This window comes from Zonotrichia albicollis, chromosome 22 (genome assembly GCF_047830755.1).
Source record: "Zonotrichia albicollis isolate bZonAlb1 chromosome 22, bZonAlb1.hap1, whole genome shotgun sequence".
NCBI classification, from domain to species: Eukaryota; Metazoa; Chordata; class Aves; order Passeriformes; family Passerellidae; genus Zonotrichia; species Zonotrichia albicollis.
In genome coordinates this window covers 732,362-754,404 of record NC_133840.1, presented here as the reverse complement: position 1 = coordinate 754,404, position 22,043 = coordinate 732,362, and the positions used below count along the sequence as shown (strand labels likewise).

General features: G+C 48.0%; 1 protein-coding gene across 1 annotated transcript in view; it reads left to right on the top strand.

The window, feature by feature from the left end:
- Positions 1–2,767: 2,767 nt before the first annotated feature.
- Positions 2,768–22,043, top strand: part of KSR1 (kinase suppressor of ras 1) — a 47,795-nt gene continuing 28,519 nt past the window's right edge. Inside the window, exon 1 of the mRNA XM_074556768.1 lies at positions 2,768–3,127. Coding sequence (XP_074412869.1) covers positions 2,903–3,127 — 225 coding nt within the window. The 5' untranslated portion in view covers positions 2,768–2,902. The remainder of the gene's footprint in view (positions 3,128–22,043) is intronic.

Here is a 22,043-nt window from a genome sequence, read left to right as displayed (position 1 = left end):
TTTCTCTGTATATCCTAACAAGAATATCCAGCAGCATGTCTAAAAATAGGACTTAAGTTTCTCAGCTTCCCAGCAGAGGAGCATGCCAGAGCTACTGTGTATTCCTGTGCTGTGCCGGGGAGAGGAATACTCCTATGGCTGTGTAGGAGGAAGCCTTTGAGGGGAAAATCACCGATAATAAAGGCCTCTTTTATCTGAAATACCTAACATTTCAGCTCTTCAAATCCCAACACTGCATTTTCTTAAAACAGGTCTCTATTATGTGTTAAACACATCAAATAGAGCAATTCAGTCTCATCATCTAAATTCAGTGTTGTGATAGCTGAATGAAATTGGGGCAAGATAGCTAAAAAGGTAATATAGGCTTTTCATACAGGCAGCCTGTGAAATGCATCTGTGCTTTTCTTTCTCCAGGAACAAAAAAAAGGTATTTTTCCCCAGTGAGCTTATTTTACTGAGTCGAAGACCATTGCTATGGTCCAGGATTTCCAGGGGTGCTTAGCAAGGTTTGGGTTTTATTGAGGTAGCTACAACCTGATCTGTGTGGGCAAGAGAGATGGGGGCAGTGGGGAAGAGAAATCCCCTCCATGTGTAGGCCAGTGGCTTAACCAAGGACTTTTAGGTTTTCTCCAATCTAGTTCAGGCATTCCACATTTTACTGTTTTCAAAACTATTGGCTTTTGACAGGGTGGCAAAAAAGGCCACTGTACAATGAAGTTGACGATGTGGGTACGGTTCACTCAATTCAAGAAAAAACAGTTGTTTTAGTCTAGAGAATGCAGTTCTTATGTCCACCCTACATAAACTGTACATTAAAAGAAAAATCCTAACAGGTGCACCAACACATGTGTAAAGTACAACATGAAATATGTCACTTCCTGAAATCTCTGGGAAAAGAGCTCATTCAGTGTGCTCACATGGTCCTTCTAGCACGGCCCAGCCACGGTATTTCTCTTTGCAAACCCTCAGATAAGCAGTGCTTTTACCCCATCTCCTTATAGACAGAAAGCTGTGGTTCCAGACAACTTAAACTACCAGGAGTGCACACCAGGTGTGTGGTGGAAGAGCAGCCTGAGCTCCTGGGAAGGCGCCAGCCCCACAAGCTGCGATGCTGAGCGGTGCTGAGCAGGGATGGACGCAGAGGCAGTGTTTAGTCAGCACATTCTTCCCGCAGGCCCAAGGGCAGCCCTGTGCTGGGGCTGGAATGCTGCCCACGGATGGCAGCCGGGTAATGAGGCCGGCACTCCCAGCACACAAACACTGCAGGGAATGCCAAGTATCCTGTGATGCACGGCCCACAAGTTTCCTAGGTTGCTTTCTTATGCAATGCGCTCGGCCTCTTGTCTGTAAGCAAATGGATATTCTCAGGTGGGTGCACAGCAGAGAATATCTACGAGAACAATATCCTGTCAATAACATTTCCAAGTTCCACAGTCACCTATATTTGAGGATTTCAACCTGTCAGAGTCCTAGAAACAAAAATTTCTGGTACTAAATTTCCAGTGCTCCTGAGCACAGACAGGATAGATAAAGGCTTTTTCACAAGGTCAGAAATATGGAGGTAATAAGCAAAGTTACTTTCCCAAAACCACAGACTCATCAGATGGCAAACTAATTAAACCCTAATCCAGCAAAGCCCTTATTGCGTATGAAATTTACAGCATGTGAATAATGACAATGAAATCAAATACTTAACCTGACCCACATTCTTAAGAAAATTACTAAACAGCATATGCCACACTACTTGATGCAAATCCACACAAACTAATGTGGATACCAGTATTTATTTAACCATGAGAAAAACAGCTCAGTGTCAGCTGCTTTGCCCTGCTCCACTGCCTCATGTCCTAAATTCAGGTTTGTATTTTTTTTTCAGATGTCATTTAAGCTTTTAAAACCTGGTATCAATTTAGTGCAAATTAAGGAGGCTGTCTTCTGTCAGCAAGGTACAACCTAACTGCCTCTCTGGATCCCTCATGTCAGATGAACAGTCCCAATTCTAATAATTGGGAGATGAGTGGTTCCTGCAGTGACAGCTCAGCTCTGTGCAAGTCCATTAGACAGGCTGGATATGAAACCAAATGTAATGCAGTTACCTGGAGTATTTTTCTCACGTCTCCATTATGAAAACTGAAACCACAGCGATTCCACAAGGAATCATGAAGTTCCCTCCTACTCGTGATAGGGATGAACCCACACACCTATCGCAAAGCTTATATTCACTAAAACACATTTATCCTAATGCCTGCTCACACCTCCCCTGTTCTGGGCAGGCCGCCCCTGCCCGACCCTGCTTCCTCCACGGGCGCCGAGGGGAGCGGAGCCGACCGCAGGCTCATCGGAGCGAGCTGCGAGCCCTGACATACCTGAGGGAACGCTGAGGGGCTGGGGCGGGCGCGAAGAGGGAAGAGAGACAGCGAAGCGGGAACTGAGGGGCGAGGCGGGCTCTGAGGGGTGAGGGATTCGCTGAGGGCTGAGGCGGGAAATGAGGGCTGAGGGACACGGTGGGCACTGAGGGCTGAGGGACGTGCTGAGGGGTCGGGGACGCGCTGAGGGCTGAGGCGGGAAATGAAGGATACGCTGAGGGGTGAGGCGGGCACTGAGGGGTGAGGCGGGAAATGAAGGGCGAGGGATACGCTGAGGGGTGAGGCGGGCACGGAGGGGTGAGGGACGCGCTGAGGAGAGCGCCCCGGGGCGGTGGCGGGAGCTGAGGGCGGTGGCAGGGGCGGAGCGGGCCTGTACCGCGGGCGCGCATGTACCGCGCGGTGATTGCCCGGCGAGCGCAGCGGGGCGGGCCGAGCCGGGCCGGGCCGCCTCCCGCCCGCCTCCCTCCCTTCTTTCCTCCCTCCCTCCGCCGCACCCCCGCCGCCGCCTCGCCTCCCGGCCTCCCTGATGCCGAGGGATGGATAGAGCGGCTGCCCTGCGAGCCGCCGGCATGCTGGAGAGGAAGGAGCGGAGCGGCGGCGAGGCGGCGGGGCCGCGGGGCTTGCCGGCCGTGCGGACCACGCTGCAGCAGTGCGGGCTGCTGCAGGACCTCATCGACATCTCGCTCTCCAACCTGCGCGGGCTCCGCACCAAGTGTGCCGCGTCCAACGACCTCACGCAGCAGGAGATCCGCACGCTGGAGGTACGGCGCGGGCTGGCAGCCGCGGGCGCCGCAGCGGGGCCGCGCTGCCGCCTCTGCCCCGCACGGCCGGGGCTGCGGCCGGGGCCTGCCGCTGCCCGCCGCCCTGTCCCCTCGGCACCGGGGCCGCGCCGCGCCCGCTCGTTCTCCCGCGGGCCGAGCGCTGTTGGCGGGGACAGCGGCCCCGCCGCGGAGCTGTCAGGGGGCTCGGCGCTCCCGGCGCGGGGCCCGCCGCCCGGGGAAGCCGCGGAGCGGAGCGCGGTGCCGGCGGAGCGCGGACAGGTGCGGGGCAGCCCCTCGGGTGCCCCGGGCTGTCGGGCGGATGCGCGGCAGCTCCGTGAGGCAGCGTGCGGCCGCCCCGCCGCGCCCCGGGGCCTGGGCCGGGCTCCCGTGTCCCTGTGGAGCGGGATGCGATGTGAGGCGCGGAGCAAAGGTGACTCCGGGCTCGCTGGCAGGAGGTGTGTCCCCACACCGCTGTCCTGGCGTGCTGGGAAAACTCCCCTTTGCCTCAGGTCCTCGGTGTTTGCTCCTGATGCTTCCTGCCCTCTGCTCCAGGCCTGTCTCTCTATCCCTGGCTCAGTTTCACTGATCTAATCTGATCCTCCCTTTCCCTCTGTTGCTGTGGCTCAAACGGCATCATGGACCGGGCTGGAGAGATGTTCTGCTGTGTAGAAAGATTATATGAAATTCTTCAAATACAAAACATGCGCTGCTGTGGTGCTCTCAGAGAAGAGCTGTATCTGTATAAAAGTCTGTATAAGTGCATAGGATGTATTTTTCCTTAGTTAATTTGACCTTTAGAAACTTAAATAACATTTCCTTTTATCTTCTTGGCAGGTAGTTTTGCTTTAAGCAAGCAATACCCTCCTGTTCCCTTCTTTGATTTAAGTTTGATACAAATGCTAATGCTCCTCTTCTTTACCTGGTACTGGAGACAGTGGAGCTAAATAGAGCTTTAGGCTTTTTAGGAAGTAAGGATCATCACAACACTGTAACTGTAATAAACCTACATGAAGAAAAATCCATCGCATGAGAAATGAAGGTTGGGAAGAAAACCATGAAACAATAGGTGGTAGGTAGCTTTTGGCACAGTCTCCTGGAAATCTATCATTCTTCCTTTATTTTTTGTCTGACTTTTTTGTACATTTGGCTGATTGGTTGGTTTGTTTTGTGGGGTGTTTTGTTTTGGTTGGTTCTTTTTCCCCAAAAATTTATAGCGCTGTTCTTCCTCCTGTCACCTCCAAATAGCATCCCAAAGGCTATTCTCTGTGAAAAAATATTTGTAGAGCCTTTTGGCAGCCCTACTTAAGAGCCTTTTTGATGCCCAAACAATGTCAATCAGCATCATTTTGGAAAATGATCATCACTATTTTGCTTGTGGACCTGTCTAAAAGCAAACCTTATTCACAAAGTGTAAAGGCCTTTTATGATCTTGAGGCTCTTCTTAAAGCAACGAAAGCTGTTTCTGGTGATAGTTGTTGAGTGTGTGCACACAATCCTCTTCAGCATTTATCTGTTTAAACAAATGGGTGCCACATTCACCAATGATCATAAAATTTATGTTCAGAAGAAATCTCTTCGATGTACAGTCCAGTGTGTGATTTCTCTGGGAGTTCAACCAAGTGCTGGATCTCTGCCCACACATGGAGCTGTGGGCATGGGTACAGACTCCGTGTTCTTTGCACTGTTGGGCTGCCTGTACCAAAATACATGTCAGGCATAGCCTGAGTCTTGTGCTTGACTGTGCCAGGCTGCAGTCACAGAGCCAGACTGCAGGAGCTCAGGGGTTGTGTTTGCTTCCCCAGGCTGTCATTGCTTGTGGTGCCCCTGAGGGAGGTGGGCCTAGAGCTGTCTCAGGTACCAGCTGGAGTTCCTGTGCCCTGATTCCTGTGCCAGCAGTGCCACTGAGGCAGTGTGCCTCTGCCTGTGGGGTCGTGCCAGCACAGACATGAGCTCTGATCCTGCAGGGAGCTGGGTATTACTGCTGGGTGGACTCTGCAGGCAGCTCCTGAAGAGTCCAGAGTGCAACTGGGAGCTTGGAGTTCTCCAGGGCCTGCTGTGCTTTCCTGGTGGCCTCCATGAGTCACCAAATGGCTCTGTGGGTCATGATTAGTGTCTGCTGGTGGTGCAGTGCTGTGAGCCACATCTGTGCTATACATCCACATCTGTACTATGCATATTACTGGTCCTGAACTGGGAGCTTGTCTAGGCTAGGGCTGAATGCTCACAGGGCTTTTCTTCTGCAAAGACTTCAGAGGAAAAAGAATTGTGAAAACTTAGTTCCATTAATATAATTGGTACACTGTGTAGTGATGTGTAGTCGCCAGGTAAAGAACACCAACCTAACCAAGGGCACTTGGGCTCAAGCTCAGCTCGCTCCCCATTTACTGCAATGCTTTAATTCCTTCCTCATTCCTCTTGCATGTAAGGTGTTCTCAAAATAAAACACACAGTAGATAAGGATTTCAAACTGGACCTTGGCAGGTACAGATAAGCACTCACAGAGGCTCGGAAGAGTTCAGGGAAAACTGAGGTACAGGAAGGAGAGGAAAGAAAGGGCTGTGGGAATTGCTTGCAAGGGATGTGTCGAGTGTAATGTGTTGTATGAGCTGACCCTGTTTCAGGGTAGGAAGGCCATTTCTTAGAAGGGCAGGGAGTTTCCCTGTGGTGGAAAGTAGGTTCTGTTAGTTTGGTTATTAGCAGACTGGGTTCTTTGATGCCACAAGGTCTGGGTTTTTTTTAAGCTTTATATCTTCTGCCCAATAAGTGCTTGAGTGTTTTTCTTTTTACCCAGTGCTGGTCTGTGCTTTCAGTTCTGTCCTAGCATGTTTACTCACTTCTCAAGTTGACTGCAAAACTGAAATGGAAAATAATGGTAATTTTAACCCATATGTAAGAGCAAAAAATGTGTGCCATGTAGTGAGCATCCAGTGTGTTTCCAAGCATCCTTGGAAAGAAATAGCTCTGTCAGTCTTTACCTCTGTCCTTACACTAATCCCTTGTATGACTCAAATTGGTTTTGCAAAGTTAGAAGCATATTATTTTTAGCTGTATTTCTTTGTGAAGGCAGTATCTTTCTGGATTCATTTCCCTGGCTGGGAAACTGCTGGTGGGACTAGACATCTGTGGTGAAGCACATCCAACTTCCAACTGCAGCTCAAGCCAGTCTGCTGGAGGTGAGCAGGAGAACGCAGTCGCAGGTGCTGGCAGCAGGAAAGGTTCCTGTGGTTTCTCAGCTGGAAACAGCTGCTTTGGTGAGCTGTGTGAGACTAGAGGGACACCTTCCCCCAGCACCCCCCAGTTTTGACTGCAGCGAAGATGAGAGAGGAAGGCTGAACTGTGAGACCTGGAGTGGATTTAGACTGCAGATGTATTTTCTTTCTAGCTGGGCTCTTGCCTCAGAAGAGCTGACTGCAGTGGCTCTGGCATGGCAGCTGCATCAAACTGGTTATGGTGGGAGTGTCGGGGTGAGGCAGTAGCACACATTCTGAGGTCTGCCTGCTCTTTCAGAAAACTGTCCTGGCTCTCTGGCCAGACTAGATCCATGGTAGAGACACTCCTGGCCCTGTGTGCAAAGATCAGTTTGGCCTCTTCCTCGGGAATGTCTTCTGTTTGACACCTTCAGCAAACAGAGCACAGATCAGAAAGCCTGACTCCAGCTGGGCTGTCTCACAAAGTCAGTCTGCTCTCCACAAATCAGCCGTTCAGTGCTGAACGGTACCTGTGCATTAAATCTGTTTGAACTTGCTTTGGCATTATCTCAATTCATTTGGCAATTTGTCTAGAAAAGGCTTATCTTGCCAAGCAATCTCTGAACAGAAACAACTATTTGAAAATGGGGGGAGGCATGAGAGAAGAGGAAGAAGGATTGTAATAGTCCTCACTTGCAAATTGGAAGTTGGGCATGCGTAAGGGAAGGACAACTGGGTTTGTAAATTGGAAGCAGTGGGAGTAGTGAATTTTTCAGGCCAAACTGCAACCTGTAGCCACATGTTTATGAGCTTTGTTCAGCTGAAAAGACTTCCTTTCCCGGCAGGTCTTATGTAAGAGAAGAAGAAAGTGTCTTACTTCATCTTACTTTTTGCATATATGCAACACATTTGTTTTTCTTAAAGGGTCTTTTGTTTTTTTAGGACTCTTTCTCTTTTCTAAAATTTATGCACTTCTTGTACAAGATAGTCTTCAACAGAGATTCTATTTGAGTTGGAAGAAGGGAATCACACATATTATCATCTAGTCTGCAGTCATCATCTTTCCTTTGTAACAGTTATGATCAGAATTTCCACATCATAATGGAATTTAGCACATCTCTTACAAGATTTTATATAAATGTTGACACAAAAACTCAGCAGCAGTGTTTTCACTTACCTGCAGTTCCCAGGACAAGCTCTGGTGAGCAGGTTTTCATCAGTATGAAGACAGTACAAGGGACTCTTCACTTTTCTGTCAGGCTCTGTGTACTCCTTGCCTTGTGTTGCATTCTATGGTGCACTGATTGAGAAACAAGAAAGGAAGTGTCAGAGTAAGGCTCTGTGCTGCCTTGGCCTTTCTAGGGCTGCCTGTGTGGTCACTGGTAACACAGCATTATTCCTGCTCAGCCTCCTGCAGCCCTGGAGCTGCGGGGCAGGAGCCCAGCAGAGCCTGGCTGGGAGCTCTGTCTGTCTGTCTGTCTGTCTGTGCCTGAACACAGCCACAGGAACCCACAGCCTGTGCTGCCACACTGGCCTCAGTCTCTGCACACAGCTTCTAACACAGAGCTGATCTAATCAGGGAAGTAGCCAAGCTGGGCCCCAGCTGTGTCCAGCTGAACTCCTGGTTGTGACCAAGCTTGCCCAGATCCCACCTGCCCAGACCTTGGGCTGCTGCTCCATTTCCAATGCTGTGAACTGCATTTCACCCAAGGAAAGCCCCAGTCACTGTTCCAGCTGCATGCTAGAGACAGATGTACAGCAATGAGTCAGCACTGGGTACACAAATTTATCACCTGCTTTGGTCATAAATAGGAACACTTAACAAAGAAGTCAGGTGACATACCAAATTATTTAAGGAATAGTGTCTGTTACAATATTTCCAACTAAGTGTAATCTATCAGATGCTTGAGGGATAAACCCTCACCTTTCTTTTAAGATTAATATTTCTTACCCTCATTTTCAGCTTAGAGGGATTCCTTTTTTTTTTTTTTCTTTTTTTTTTCCTCCTTAATAAAAGGAAAATGATGCTGGAAGCAAGCCTGGCTATCTCCACTGTTAGGGCGTTGGGGAATGCATTGGCTGGATTACTGCTGTGGTGAAAGGCACAGAGTGATGTATGGATGATCCTGACTCAGCCAGCTCTCAGACTTCCCTCCCTGCTCATTTCTCACTCCTGTGGAGCAATCCCACACAGTTGACACTACCAGCAGCACAGAGTTGCCACAGCAGGCAAGTATAGGGAGCAGAAGTTCTCTGAATCTGGAAACACACCTGCTCCAAAAGAAACGGGGACTTCTTCCAGCACATGACTTGTGAGCAGTTGTACATGGAAGTGTCGTGGGCATTCCTGCTTTGGAGGGATGCACCTAGTCAGACTAGCACATGATTAGGAAACAGTTTGGCATTCTGGCTTAGCACCAGTGCTCATTGGCATAGCCCTTGGAATGTAGGACAGGATCAGTCCCCACTTAAACTAGATAAACTCTGCCTTGCTTGTGGGAGGACAGCTGGGAAGCACCAAAGTTTACAGGTGGTCAGAGAGGCCTTTTGCCTTAAGCCAGAGCTGCACAGAGCCCCTGTGGCACCTACAGATGGCAGAGGCGTGTCCCAGCCAGCCCTGCTCCCGCTGCACACCTCCAAGGACACGAGGTAACCACTGCTGCAGCTGTGGTGTTCACTGGCCCCTGTGCTAGGTGACAGTCACCTGTTCTGTGCTCGGCTCCCTGCCCTCCTTGGAAACCTGCTTTTTGCGTGACCTGTTTAAAATGAACCCTGGAGCATTCCTGAGTGGAATCTCAAGCCTTTGCTTAGGCCCTGCTCTTGGGTTTGAGGGAATCACAGCCCAGGCTGATCATCGGTGTCTGGTGTTTATCCCGCTCTAAGTGCAGCACAGAGGGCTGAAGTCTGAGCTGTTGGGGCTGGAGGCAGATGGAAGATCCAAATCTCATTGGACTTACACACCTGAGCTCAAGACTGTTCAAAATCTGTCTTTAAAGGTAAAGTCAGTACAGTTATCATTTGTGTATATATTCTAAAGTGAGCAGAGGCCAGGTCTCTCGTTCCTCTTATGCCTAGTGAGAACATCCAGCTGGTTCTGTGTGCATCTTGGGCAAGCAGGGAAGGGTCACAGGACACTTAAGCACAGAGTCAGGAATCACGCTTTGGTCGGGGTATGGAGTGCCCCTGATAGGATGATTAGTAGTTATCCCACATGGAAGAGCTCTAATAGTAGAGCCTGTGAGCTCTCTTTAGAGCAGTAATTAACATGGCACTGAGGAATGCAGCTGGGATGCAGCAGATCCAGGCTCTGATCTGGTCTGATCTGATGCTGCCAGAACAGGTCATTGACCCCAGTGTTCAGCATGCAGCCAGGAGCCTCAGGGTTGAGGCCTTGGAAATCTTCAGAAGCTTTTTGCAATGAGTGTAGTACCTTCCTGTCCAGTTCTGCTCCCCTTACGTGCTTCTAAAACGTGCGTTTGTTGATTTATCAAAGAACTTTCACTTCTGTTTGAAGCAACCTAAATTTGGAAAGGAAGTCTTGAGCTCCTCGTTGTCGTGTATGGGTTGTTGTTGAGGCCTGCAGGTTCCAGTGTGAGGTTTTAGTTATTAACTGAAGAGAAGAAATAATTAGTAGGTTTTACAGATTGAGAACTGCACACTGATTTTTGGCCATCAGCAGTAAAAGACACTGCTAGGGGAGGTGATGGGTTTGTCAATAGGTGCACTCATGGGGAGATGTGTGTCCATGCCCCTTGTGCTGCCTACAGTGCTCTTGGAGAACCTCTCCACACCTGGTTCCTACCAATTTTCTAGCAACATTTTTCTTCTTCCAGAGCAGTTTTCCCCTTTTATTTCTAGAGTAAGCTAGAGGATTAAATCCTGCTTTGAAATACAGTTACATAGTTCCTCTGAAATAAGCTGAAGTGGGGAGATTTTGTTTTTTAAAACTTCCTGACTCTTTTAGATGTCTCCTTAAAAACTGTTCTTTATCTGCCAAGCAAAAGACTTCAGGCCTTTTGTCTTTATGAGCAAAACTGAAACTTTCCACAGTTCTCTTAATGCAAAATGCTTCTGGTTCTTCACCTTTGCTAGGCAGGGCTCTGTGATGTCCTGCTGCCCGTGCCTCCTGCCTGTGCCTGCCGTGGCTGTGTCCTGCCTGTCCCCCCCTGCAGCGTGTGCTCAGCTCTGCCTCAGCACAAGGTTTTGTCCTCTGGCCCTGGTGCTGTGACAGCTTCTCTGAGGCCCCACAGACATGGCCTGACTCAGCAATTTTCACACCTCTGCCTTGATCTTTCCTGCAGCTGTAAAGCCAAGGTGCAGAGGGGAAGGGGAAACACGTGAGGAAATGCATGGTCTGATCCCTGCCTCTCCCTTTCACTCCTCGTGGATCCTCCACATGAATAGGCTGGCTCAGCCCTTTCAGTCTTCCTGTACTGCTGACACGAGGAGCCTGCTGTGAGCTCGCTGCCACTGCAGGCATGGCCCCTTCGTACTGCAAAGAATAAAGTCTCCACATTCTGGCTGTGTTTTACAGGGTGGGTTAGCACCATGGTCTCTCAGCTTCCCTCACAGAGCCTCAGTGGTGTGGGAACAGCATCAGTGAGCTCTGCAAATCTCTGCATTGCTAGAATTCTTTAAGAGTTCTTCTAAGTGCTGAGCCTTCAGCCTCTTCATGCAAGTAGCTGTGGCTCTGAGATTTATCTAACCTCAAACTCTGGGAGAGACAGTGGGGAGGAAGTTGGAGAGCCACCCTGATGCATGGGAGATTTGAAATGTATCAGTAAGAAACACTCATTTATTTGGGAAAAATAATTTTGGGAGCTTTTCCTCCAAGATGACTGACTGACTGCAAATGGACTGTAGCTTCTGGGAGGTCAGGGTGGGTACCATGGCACAGCTTTGCTTTGATCTCAGGTAGCTGCACCAGGATCACATTTAATTACTTTGAAAGCCTGTCTCTGAGCAGTAGATTCTCTTCCCCCAACTGGGATGGACTTCATTATACAGAGGACAAAAGTCTGCGTTTTCTTCAGTAAATTCTTATTTTCATGCAAAACTTTGAACTGGGTGATAGCACATTTGAACTTTGAGACTACTTTAGATTTATACTTGAGCTCTGATGTGAGTTTTATGTTCATATTTCTTCTTAGATTTGAGGTATGAAATAAAGCTCTTTTATTCCTCAGAAGCTGAAAGACATGGAAAACCTTCTGTGAGCTGTGGTGCTTTATCTTAAAGCACGTATCATTTCCAGCAAGGTAGCTGTTACATTCCTATAACGTATTGTCCAACTATTATTTAATCAATAAGACATATATTTCACAGCACAGCAGATACACAGCTGTAAAGCCAACAGCCTTGCAAAGCTTATAGTATTGGCTACCAAGTACTGTCCTCCAAAGATTTTCTCATGTTCCAATGAGCTTCTGCCTGCCATCTGCCCTTCACACAGTCGTCATATTATGTCTGTTCTTTAAAAGACAATTTAATTAGATCTTCTTTCAGTAGGTTTTAATCAAGTGTTATGGGGTTGCTGGTGAATTATTTACAGCCGTATCACTTGATGGAACACTTGGTCTGCTGAAGGTATCATGTAAGTGACATCTGTAGCAAAGAGTAGAGCTGGCTTTGACCGAGAGCCCCACTTATGTTCCTTGGGGTTGTCTAGTTGACATCAGATGAATGTCAGGTTATGTGAGCCCACTTTCCTTTACAGGAGTAGCAGTTGAAAGTGACTGCACTGAAAACAAAGGAGTTGAAGCAGTTTAAAACTAGGGTAAGAGCTGAATTTAGCTCTAGTCTCTGCTGGCTCAGTTCTTTTATAAGTGCTTTTCAAGGCTGAATACCTTAAACAGCATGGCCTTGACCCCACTTGAAGCTCCAGCTATTTAAACACGAGTACTGTTGTACTGTCTTCAGACTTGGTCTGATGTTAAAGTGTGTTTTGAATGAGCAAGGGACTAAAAAACAACACTCACATAGCAGAGGATAACCAACTGAGAAAGGGGATATTTTTAGAATTCAGAAGGATTCTTTCTGTGCCTTATTTCACCGGACTCTTGGTAGAAATTCTACAGTTACAAGATAACCTTTCATGCACGTTTCAGCAACATTGCTCTTTTGCCAGTTTAGCTCCATTCTGCAGGAGACAGCCCCAGCATGAGGCTGCCATCCACCCAAGTACACCTGGAAGTTTACAGCAATAACTGTTCAGCTCTCTCTTGGCATCCAGAACTTACACTTAATTGTTCTTGTCCTTTTTGAGCCATGTGTGTGGCAAGAAATGCCACATACCATATGGTGGTCTCATCCTTAGCATGCAAGTGCTGCTGCCCACGGCCTAAATAATTTTCAGTGTTTGTATGAAGATTTAATTTGCTCACATCTATCTCTGAAATCTCTGCTACTGAAATGATTACAGGAATGCTTTAAAGTCCAACTACTCTTAGGCTCCTTCTCTGAATTTTTAAGTGCTTGGACCTTTTCCTGGGGCTGATAGTGCACTACTAGTACAGCTGGCAATCAAGAGCTGTGTGTAGGAAAGCGACCCCTACCATTGCCCAATCCATGCGTTCTTTCAGTGGGTAAGTGCAGCTGTTTGGCTTTAGGGAATGATGTACAGGGAGGTCCTGGAAACCCCCAGGAGACCAATAGAGAATTTAGCAGGTCAGCGTAGCTCGTTGGAGATCATTGTGTGTCATGAGCCTTTTGTGAAGGACAAGACTAATTTACAATTTAATTGTGTTGAAATCCTGGATGTGTCAGCATGCTTCACAGGCTCCTCAGAAGGGACAATAGGGTGAGAAGTTGTGTACTCTGCAGTTCCCTCTGCAATAAGAGAGACACTGCCTACACTCAACCCATGCTTTGATCCTTCCTCTTTCGCTAGAATGACCAAAGACGAGGAGGGAGTTTTTAATGCTGGCCAGTGAAAGCTGAGTAGTTACAGTCGCGCTGAGGAACTGAAAGCAGTCGGCCTATTCATGAGAGGCTTTCCTGACTTCTCGTGGCAAGTAGCAAGGGCAGATGCATTTCAGAGAAAGTGCTTCTAGTCCTGATTTTATTTAGTGTTTGGGTCAGGACAATGTGGAAGTTGGGATAAGAGGGGAATTAACTGCACCTTTATTGCCCTGTAATTCTCATATTGCTGCGGCAGATGGCCTGGCTGGGAGACAAAGGGAGCCTTAGCATTGCTTATCTGGGTTGGATATCTGGAGCACACACCTGACAGGTTACCTGCGAGTCTCAAGGTTCACGTTCAGGTGACGCTGCACAGTAGTCAGCTTTATAGTGGTTCCTCTCCTTTCAGCTGCTGTGGAACCCACAGGTGTTTTCCTCTCTGTGTCTGCCATTGCCGTTCGTTGGTTCCATATGGATCCTCCCTGGTCCCAAGCCTTGTGCAGCTGCTGGCAGAGCCTTTGCAGCAGAAGGTGCTGCTCGTGTCAGTGAGAGCTTTCCCCTCCCCCAGGCTGGGATATTCCTTGTGCAACGTGATCTAACCCAGAGTGGTTGGGAACTGATGGTCCAGAGTTCATTTCCAGTTATTATTGTAGCAGGGAGTCAGGCTGGATCGAGGTACTCATTTCCAGCACAGGCCATATACCCTTTGAAAGCATAAACAACCTCTGGGTCAGTTTTACTTAGCTTCATACACAAGGGTTTCAGCTAAACAGGAAGAGCAAGCAGGAGCTAAGGCACTGCAAGAAGCTGGTTCAGCACTCATCCATACTGGACTGAGTAAGGTCCCTTTTTAAGTAGAAAAAGATATACATGGAGGACTAAGCTCTAAAGCAGCAGTGGGAGCTCCCTGTTTTTGTCCTTTGAGCTGGTCATCTTAACTGCAATGCCTTTTTTCTCATTATCCAGGATAGCTTTGAAGGCAGGCATGTTCAGAAGTTATTGCCATGGTCTCTTAGAGAGACTGGAGATTAAATGGGCTGAACTAGGTGAATCATTACCCTCAGAGTATGAAATTGTAGTGTTGGGGATCCATGCCTGGTGTTTGTGCAGACCCAGCAGCAGCAATCTGTGTGTAACTACAGCCAGGGTGGGAGCACCAAGTTAGTAGCAGTAAAGCCTCCCTCAACTGTACTTTGATGCACTCTAATACAGCCTTCTGTTAAGATTTGAGGCTGAAAAGGCTCTTTGCACAGCTCAGTGTCTGTATGTTAGATGAGACTAACTTGTGGTGGCTGGCTGTCATTGCCCATTCCAGCTGCACTTGTGCTGCCCTGGCAAACGGGGCTCAGGCAGCTCCTGCAGCAAACTGGGGTCAGAGGCTGTGCAATTCAGAGTGCACTAGGGCTGCACAGCCGGTGGGGAAGGGGAGCCTCTGGGCTGGACAAACAGGTCACACAGGTTTCCAGAGCTCTGTCCTACCTGAGCAGAGCTCCAAGGCTGCAGGAACTGGATGCTTTCAGGTAGGAGCAGCACCAGCACTTTGTGAGATAAAAGCTTGTCAGAGTTGAAGTTCCATCAAGTACTAGTGTGTTTAAGCTTAGTTTAGCAAGCATCCATCTGAATAGTCAATAATTTGACTTCTTTGCAGTTAATAACTAAGTTCCTCCTACAAAGCACCACTGATACAATTAAATTTAATTTCTGACTCCAGATTAACAGCTTCACTTGGTCCTTGCTACAGCCTTTCCTTTAGGGAGAGACCAGCTTGGATATGAGGATCTAACCATTTGTGCCCTCTTCAGGGAGCAGAGGTCACATCCTGCTCTGTCTCTGTAGAGGTGACTCCTACACTCCTGCTCTTCCTGTTGCCTCGCTCGCTCTGCCCGTGGCCCTGCAGAGGAGCAGAGGAGTAGGAAGGAAGAACTAATCCAGCACAAAACCTCACTGAACAGTCAAAGACACCCAACAACTGACCAGCAGCTTTAGAGCAGAGTAGAACACATAGCTCATCCCAGTAATTTCAAAACAAAACCAGGGAAAAGGCCATAAATAAAACCTTTCTGCAACACCATCTTCTGTCTCACAGCCTTTCCCCACAGCCCACGTTTAACCCAAAATTCTTCAAGTAACCCTTAATTCTCACTGCAAATATACTGCCTCCATCAGTGGGATGGTCCTGGGCTTTCAGAAAGGATCTGCACAGAGGTTTGTCTGGGACTGTGATGTTCCTGATCTTGAGAGAGCAGGAAGGCTGACCCGAGGACGTGGAACTGCAGGGAGAGGGGGCTTTGGACAGGTGCTGCTGAGAACGTTTGTTTGCTGAGAAGGAAGGAGAGCTGACCCTGGAATCAGACTCACTGGCAAATGGCATCACCAGTCCTGGAGGGAAGATAAAGCTCAGACAGTCCACTGAGGCTATTTTACTTTTAACTGTTCTAGGAGTGTCTCCTAGAGCTGAGCTGTGGGGGACCCAGTTAACCTGGCAGCTGAATCTCAGTTACACTCACAGCTGTTCCAGCCCTGTATTTTGTGTCTCAGTGCCTGTACACAGCACTCTGGGAGCATTCTTGATAATTGGTGAGCAAACTGCAAATCTCTGATCTCACTGCATGGCAGAACATACCAAAGCTTTTCTTTTTCCCTTTTAAAATCTTGGGTTATAGGTTCAAAGCATTTTGAACAGAGTGGGGTTTAGTGTATTTTGTTCTTCCTGACAATCCCAAAGTACAATCTCATAGCAGCTTGTTAAAATAAAGCTGTTTTGCAGTTTTAAAAGAGAGAATGTGGCAAGTTGCCACATTCCAGTTAAGCAATTTCCTATAGTTGACTTTTTTTTAAATGCACATTTTTTTCAGCTGTGTCCCTACTCTGTTTTCTCTGCAAGAAGACAAAATACCCCAGACAAGACAGAAGCCCCCAATTCTGCATTAATACTTGAAGCAAACCCCCCTCCTGAGTCTCATCATGAGAACAGAACACAGAGCATTGGCACGGGGGACTGTAGTGTATGTGGCAAACTGGAATTTTTAAGAACTGTGCCTTTTTTTGGAAGCAGCACTTTCCTTCCTGGGGGTAGCTTTGCTGTTTTTTACCGCAGCAGCCCTGAGGAGGGTTGGGAGCGCTGCCGTGGGCACGCCGGGCTGTGCGGGGCTGGGCGGGGCTGAGCGGGCGGCTCACTCCCAGTGCCAGCCTGGGCTCGGTGGGTGCGTGCCAGTCCTGCCAAATCGGGCTTTGGCAGGTGCCCGCAGAAACCCCGTACCTGACTGAAGAACATCTGCTGAGTAATTGAAAAGGAAGAGCAGGCACGTCCTCAAAGTAGTGAGTAATGCTACAGCTTCCTATTTCTGGGTGACTGTGCTCAGCCCTCTCCTTTCTCCTTTCAGCTGAAGGAAATGATTGGCAGTGGCTGTGCTGAAGAGGCAAGACTGGACATGCAGGGGCTTTGCAGGCAGGCCATGGAAATGGGCTCCAGAGCCTGCGCAGCCAGACTGCTTCTACTGAGCTCCCCAATGCCTGTGTTTGTAACCTAACCCTGCACAAGGCTCAGCTGTACTGCTGGGGTGACAGCAGCGCGGGCAGGACCTCGGCCAGCATTCGGGGAAATCAGGGCATCTGGAAGTTTCAGATAACTTCAGTGTTCTTTGAATGAGATCACAGCTGGAAAGCTAATAATAATGTGCTGCTGATTATTTGCACTTTCAAGATTATACTGTAAACAATCTAGTTGAATTTATAAATTTCCTTTGCCAAAACACAAAAGAGAAATAAGACTATGAAGGAAGGATGGAGGTAAAAAGTTTTTTTCCTTTTTGTTCGAGACATTTTTGGATTCAGAAGTTGATTCTAAAGCAAGACTGCTGATACTTAGGGAATTCTGCTATTTTGTTTGCTCATCCTGTGATGGCTTGAGCACTGTAAGTTTTGCATTTGTGGAAATCCTCAGAGTGACTGAGCTGTGGAAGGACAGCTTATGCTCTCTTTTGGATCAAGCCAAGTATTCGGAAAGCTGAGTGTGGGCACTGACTTTGTGCCTGTGAGACAGGTAAGAAGCTGCCTGCAGATCTGCTGGATGCCTTGGCCATTTGTAGGCTTTCACTGTGTTTCTGGCTTTGGTATTCTGGAGGAGTGCTAGAAAGAGTGACTCCCAGTAGTGTTTTACAGCACACCTGGCAGGAGGTGTAGTAGAGTAGCAGTGGCATTGAGTCTGCCACTGTACAGGTGTGGCATTGCAGTTTTCTACAGCATCCTCAGGATCCAAGATTTTCAGTAATGCCTAACTTATCCATGTTCCTGTTGGAGACATCAAGGTGAAATACTGTAAATGGAGTCGGACAAACCCATGAGTGATCATTGTATAATGATGCAGAGCTGCATGGCTGCAGTGAAAAATCTCAACTCCTGTGGCATGAATTTGCATCCAGCACTCAGAGCTGTCCGCTGGCAGGCAGAGAAATCCAACACAGAATCCCTTTGTGTTTCCCCTGCTCCTTGGGAGGAGAGTATTTCCATGACAGACTGGCACCCAGGCTGTACAATGGCTTTTTCTTTTCTCCTCAGCAGTTTGGGTTTGTGTGTTTCTGGTGGATGTGGCTCAGCACAGTGAGTCCCTCCTCTGGGCTGGGCAGGGGCACTGGAGACCCTGAACCCAGAGCCTGCTCAGCTTCTCTCCAGCACATAATCCAAGGACAGACTTTAACACAAAAGAGATGTAACTCAGCACAAGGGGTGCAAAGGGGTGATGAAGAAGTTTTCTGAAGAGTATTTCCTAAAGAGCCTGTAGAGCATGAAAAGAGAAATGGAATGAAAGCATACAAGTGCATAAATAATGTTTTAGAATGTTTCTCACAGGCTGATGCTCTGGATTTTTTTCTGAATTGTGGAAGTGATGGCAAGTGTAAGTACTTTGCTCTGCTCTAAAGGCCTTTTTCCAACCCCCAACTGGAGCAAAAATGTCAGGCTCAGATTTTTCACAAATTCTGCATAAAATAATTTTTGGACACACAAGCAAAATGCTTAAACTCTGATTCTAAACTGGCATGTTTTCTTCCATTGTACATTTAATGCCGTTTTTTATTAGAAGAATATGTTTTGAGAACTTTAATTTGCTTCCATAGAATGCTTTGAAAATGAGAAACTTGGTTTTAGCCAACTGTCACAGTACACTTCTCTTAAATGAACAAAACCAAAAGAAAACCAGCCCCAACCCAACCTCCTGTTCTGCTTAGGTACAGAGACAAATGTGGTGTGTGAAGTTTCTGTGGAAATTCACAAAAGTAATGGATATTGTACCTGCCTGAAAGATGCTGAGCTTGGAGCTTGTTATCTTTGTATCTGTGATCTTTTTTCAAGTGTTGATTAAAATCTTTCTAGGCTGCTGTATGATGCCAGGTAGGTGTTGCAGAACTGTCTGCTGTATGGCCAATTGCTGCTTATCAGTCTCCTCTGTATTTTTCCTCACACAACTATTACTGGGTCATCACCTGTATTTTTCTCTACTTTTTAAGTGGGCACAACATGGTTTGGGTGAAAGTCTCAGGGTCATAAGGAAAAAATGTTCTTCTCAGGGTTGGCAATCTGGGTTCAGGTGTCTGCACTCTAAATCCTGTATTTGTATTTAACTAATGATAGAAACCCCTCATGGTTGTTACAGGCAAATGTGAACCAGTAAGAGAGAGCCCCAAGGAGATTTTTTGTAAAACAAAATGCGAGCAGTGAGCCATGGCAACTTTCTCACTCAGTGTCTGTGAAAAGAGAAATGTGACCCCCAGTCCTTGCCAAAATAGCTCAGTTCTTTCTAGCAGAAACCCAATAATTGGGAGCATTTCAGAGAATACAGTTCCTTAGCTGAGATTTCCCAGGGTGCAGAGACAGAACATCTTCAGCTCCACGACCTGCAGCCTGCTCCTACAGAGATTTAACACTTCTCGGTGTAAACCTCTTCCCCAAAGCCCGGCCCGGCAGCAGTCTGGGGAACCGCGTGTGCCGTGGAGGAGGGGAAGGTGAACTCTGCAAGTGCTCGAATAATTGAGTCAAACAAGCAGAGGATTTGATTTTGTTGTGTTTTTGTTTCCTTCCCTTGGTGTGCTAATAAGCCTGAGAACAAACTGCTAATCTGTCCCATTCCCCAGCCAGTACGTGAGGGAATGGTAGAGACTGGAGGTTTGTGCTTGTATTTTATTGAGGCTACAGAAAAAGAAACGTGTAAGACAAAAGGAAGATCGCTGTGAAGGCAGGGGAAGAAAACTGGGAAAAAGCCTTTGGGATTAGGGACACCTGAATGCTCCATTGAAGGAGCTTGATTCCTTCCAAGACCTCTCAGTTGTGTCCTGGGGAGTGTTCAGCCCCCATCCAAGGTGTTTGCCTTGGAGCTCACTCTGTGCCAGCTCGGGGTGCTCAGGACCTGCAGAATGAGGCCTGCAATGAGGAAAGGGAAGTGCAGGAATATGACGGGGATCCACAATTAGTCATTCTCTTCCTGACCTTGCTGAAGGAAATGTCTGGCTTTATATTGTCTGCTGTAAAGTCGCCTTTATTTAGGCTCTAAGTTTACACATGCACAGCTTGTTGGTGTCTTTATTTCCACTTCCTGAACCACCAGCCAAATATACCTGAGAGTTCTTTCAGAGATGTGTGAGAATGATTAGTGCCATAAAAACTATGGAGGATATTCTCTTTAAAGGCACTTTAAGTTTTGAATTTTACAGAGCTCCATGGGCTGTAACACAACTCCTATCCCCAGAGCATGGCCTGGTGCTTCCTTTCCAGATTCTGAGCCTTCCATAGTCTTTCTCACTGTCACTTGCTGCCTTCTGCTGCAGGCATTGGAAAGCCCCCAGGGCTGGGGGGTCATTGTTTTCTTAGTGGAGGAGAGATCCAGTGGGTTTGCCAAGATACTGAATAATTATTGAGAGAGGCAGAGTATTAATGTTATGTTTGGGCTGCATTTGCCTCTGTAGGACTTCACGGGGTTGGACAGGTACTGGTTTACCTGCACTGCTTGGGGAAGCCTGTGTGGTGTTCTTCACAGCTGGGTAAATCCACTGGCCTGCCCAGTGGCCATGCCCCAGCTCCGTGAGGGAAGGGAAAGCTGCACAGCTCTGTGGGGCAGTGTGAAACAGCAATAGCCTTCAGGAGAGGCTGGGCAGGAGGAGCTCGCTGTGCTCCCCACGGAGGCACAGCTGAGCCTGAGCAGGCGCGGCCGAGGTGAGCAGGCCCCGCTGGCTGCAGGGGAGCTGAGAGCAGCAGAGCTGCAGATCCCATGTGGCAGCAGCAGGGCTGTGCTCAGCAAATGGCAAGTACAGTTCTTAGTCTTGCAGCATGCTCTCAGTCATTCTGTTACACTTGTGTGTCCTCGGGTTGCAAGTGAAGGGGGAGGGCTTTCATTTTTAGTGTTCAGAGGGTGTGAAATCTCTGATCTTTAAGCAGAGCACTGTTCCTGTAGCTGCATTAGGCTTGGATGCCTCTCTGGGACGAAATCTTTGAAGAGAATTATGTTATGAGGCTCAGGGAACTACTTGATTGTGCAGTTTCATCCTCCCACTCTTAGCTGGGAAGGCCTCAACTGAGTGTTTACAGCCTCACTTGCTGGGATTGTGAAAAAGAGAAGAGTGGAGAAGAAAAGGAGTGGTATGTGGCCTTCAAGTGACCCAGAAATGATGCTGTCTGCATCATTTGACAAAGCAGAAATAACATACTGTAGTGTTTGGGCAGTGGCTATTGTGTCAGCCTCAGGCATGACTGAGGGTTCAAAGGAAAATCCATCCATCTGATGTTCCATCTCTCCCTACCCCTCTACCTCTCTGTGGCTCTATTTACCAGTTTCTCCTAAGGCCTCTCCCCCCCAGCACACCTTGCCTGCACCCTTTCCTGCTGCCTTGTGCTGGGTCCTGTTTTGCAGGGTCTGTTTAGCAATGCATTGAGAAATTATTTCCTTTTCTGTTACAAGTGAGCCCAAAGTCCCTGAGCAGCACAGCTGGGTCCTGCAGGAGCAGCAGGGCTGGCACCAGGGCTCCGTGGTGGGACTGCCACCTGGGGGCTTGTTCCATCCCTTCTGACACCTTCTGCTTTTCAGAGTCCCTGCTGCTGGGAGCCACTGCTTAGAGCAGAGCACTGAGAGAGCTTTCGTGGCCCCTCTTCAGAGCTGCTCCTTCACTTTGTGCAAATTATTTTAATCCTTCTTCCTCTTTCTTGTTTTTAACAAGGTGCTCCTGCATGGGGTCCTTTGAGTACATTGATGTTCCTGAGGTGTTTGTGGCATTCAGAGCAGTGCCACTGTTCTGCAGGCACTCTTGTTCAAGGGCATGGTGCCTGTGGCCCAGCACAGCAGTCAGCCCAACCTGGGGCCTGTCCTGCCCCTGTGTGACCAGGGCAGGGGGGCACAGCAAATGCACCAGGCGAGCAAGAGCTCTGCTACTGTTTCAGCACAGCTAAAACTGCACAAACCAGGCCTCCCATTCTGGACAGGTGTCCTGCTCACTGCCAAGCTTCTTGCTGAATGAGTCAGCTGGGTTCAAGCAGAGAATGAATTCCACAGGCTGCAGGTCAGAGGCTGACGTGGAAGTAAGTGAGCCCCTTTTATTTCTCAGATGCCACCTCAAATAAAGCAAATGACTTTGCTGCCAGTTATTTCTCTGTAATATTTTGTTTTGATACCTATTTTACCATGCATGGCTGGTAATATACAGGTTACAATATCATCCTTTAGTAGCTTCGGTTCTATTGGTTTTGAGGGCAAAGCCATGTGGGTGGCAAATGGAGTGACCTAATTTTTTAGGATACAAATAATTCCTTGAAATGAAGTGTTTTACTTCTCTTCCTTGTACTTTGGG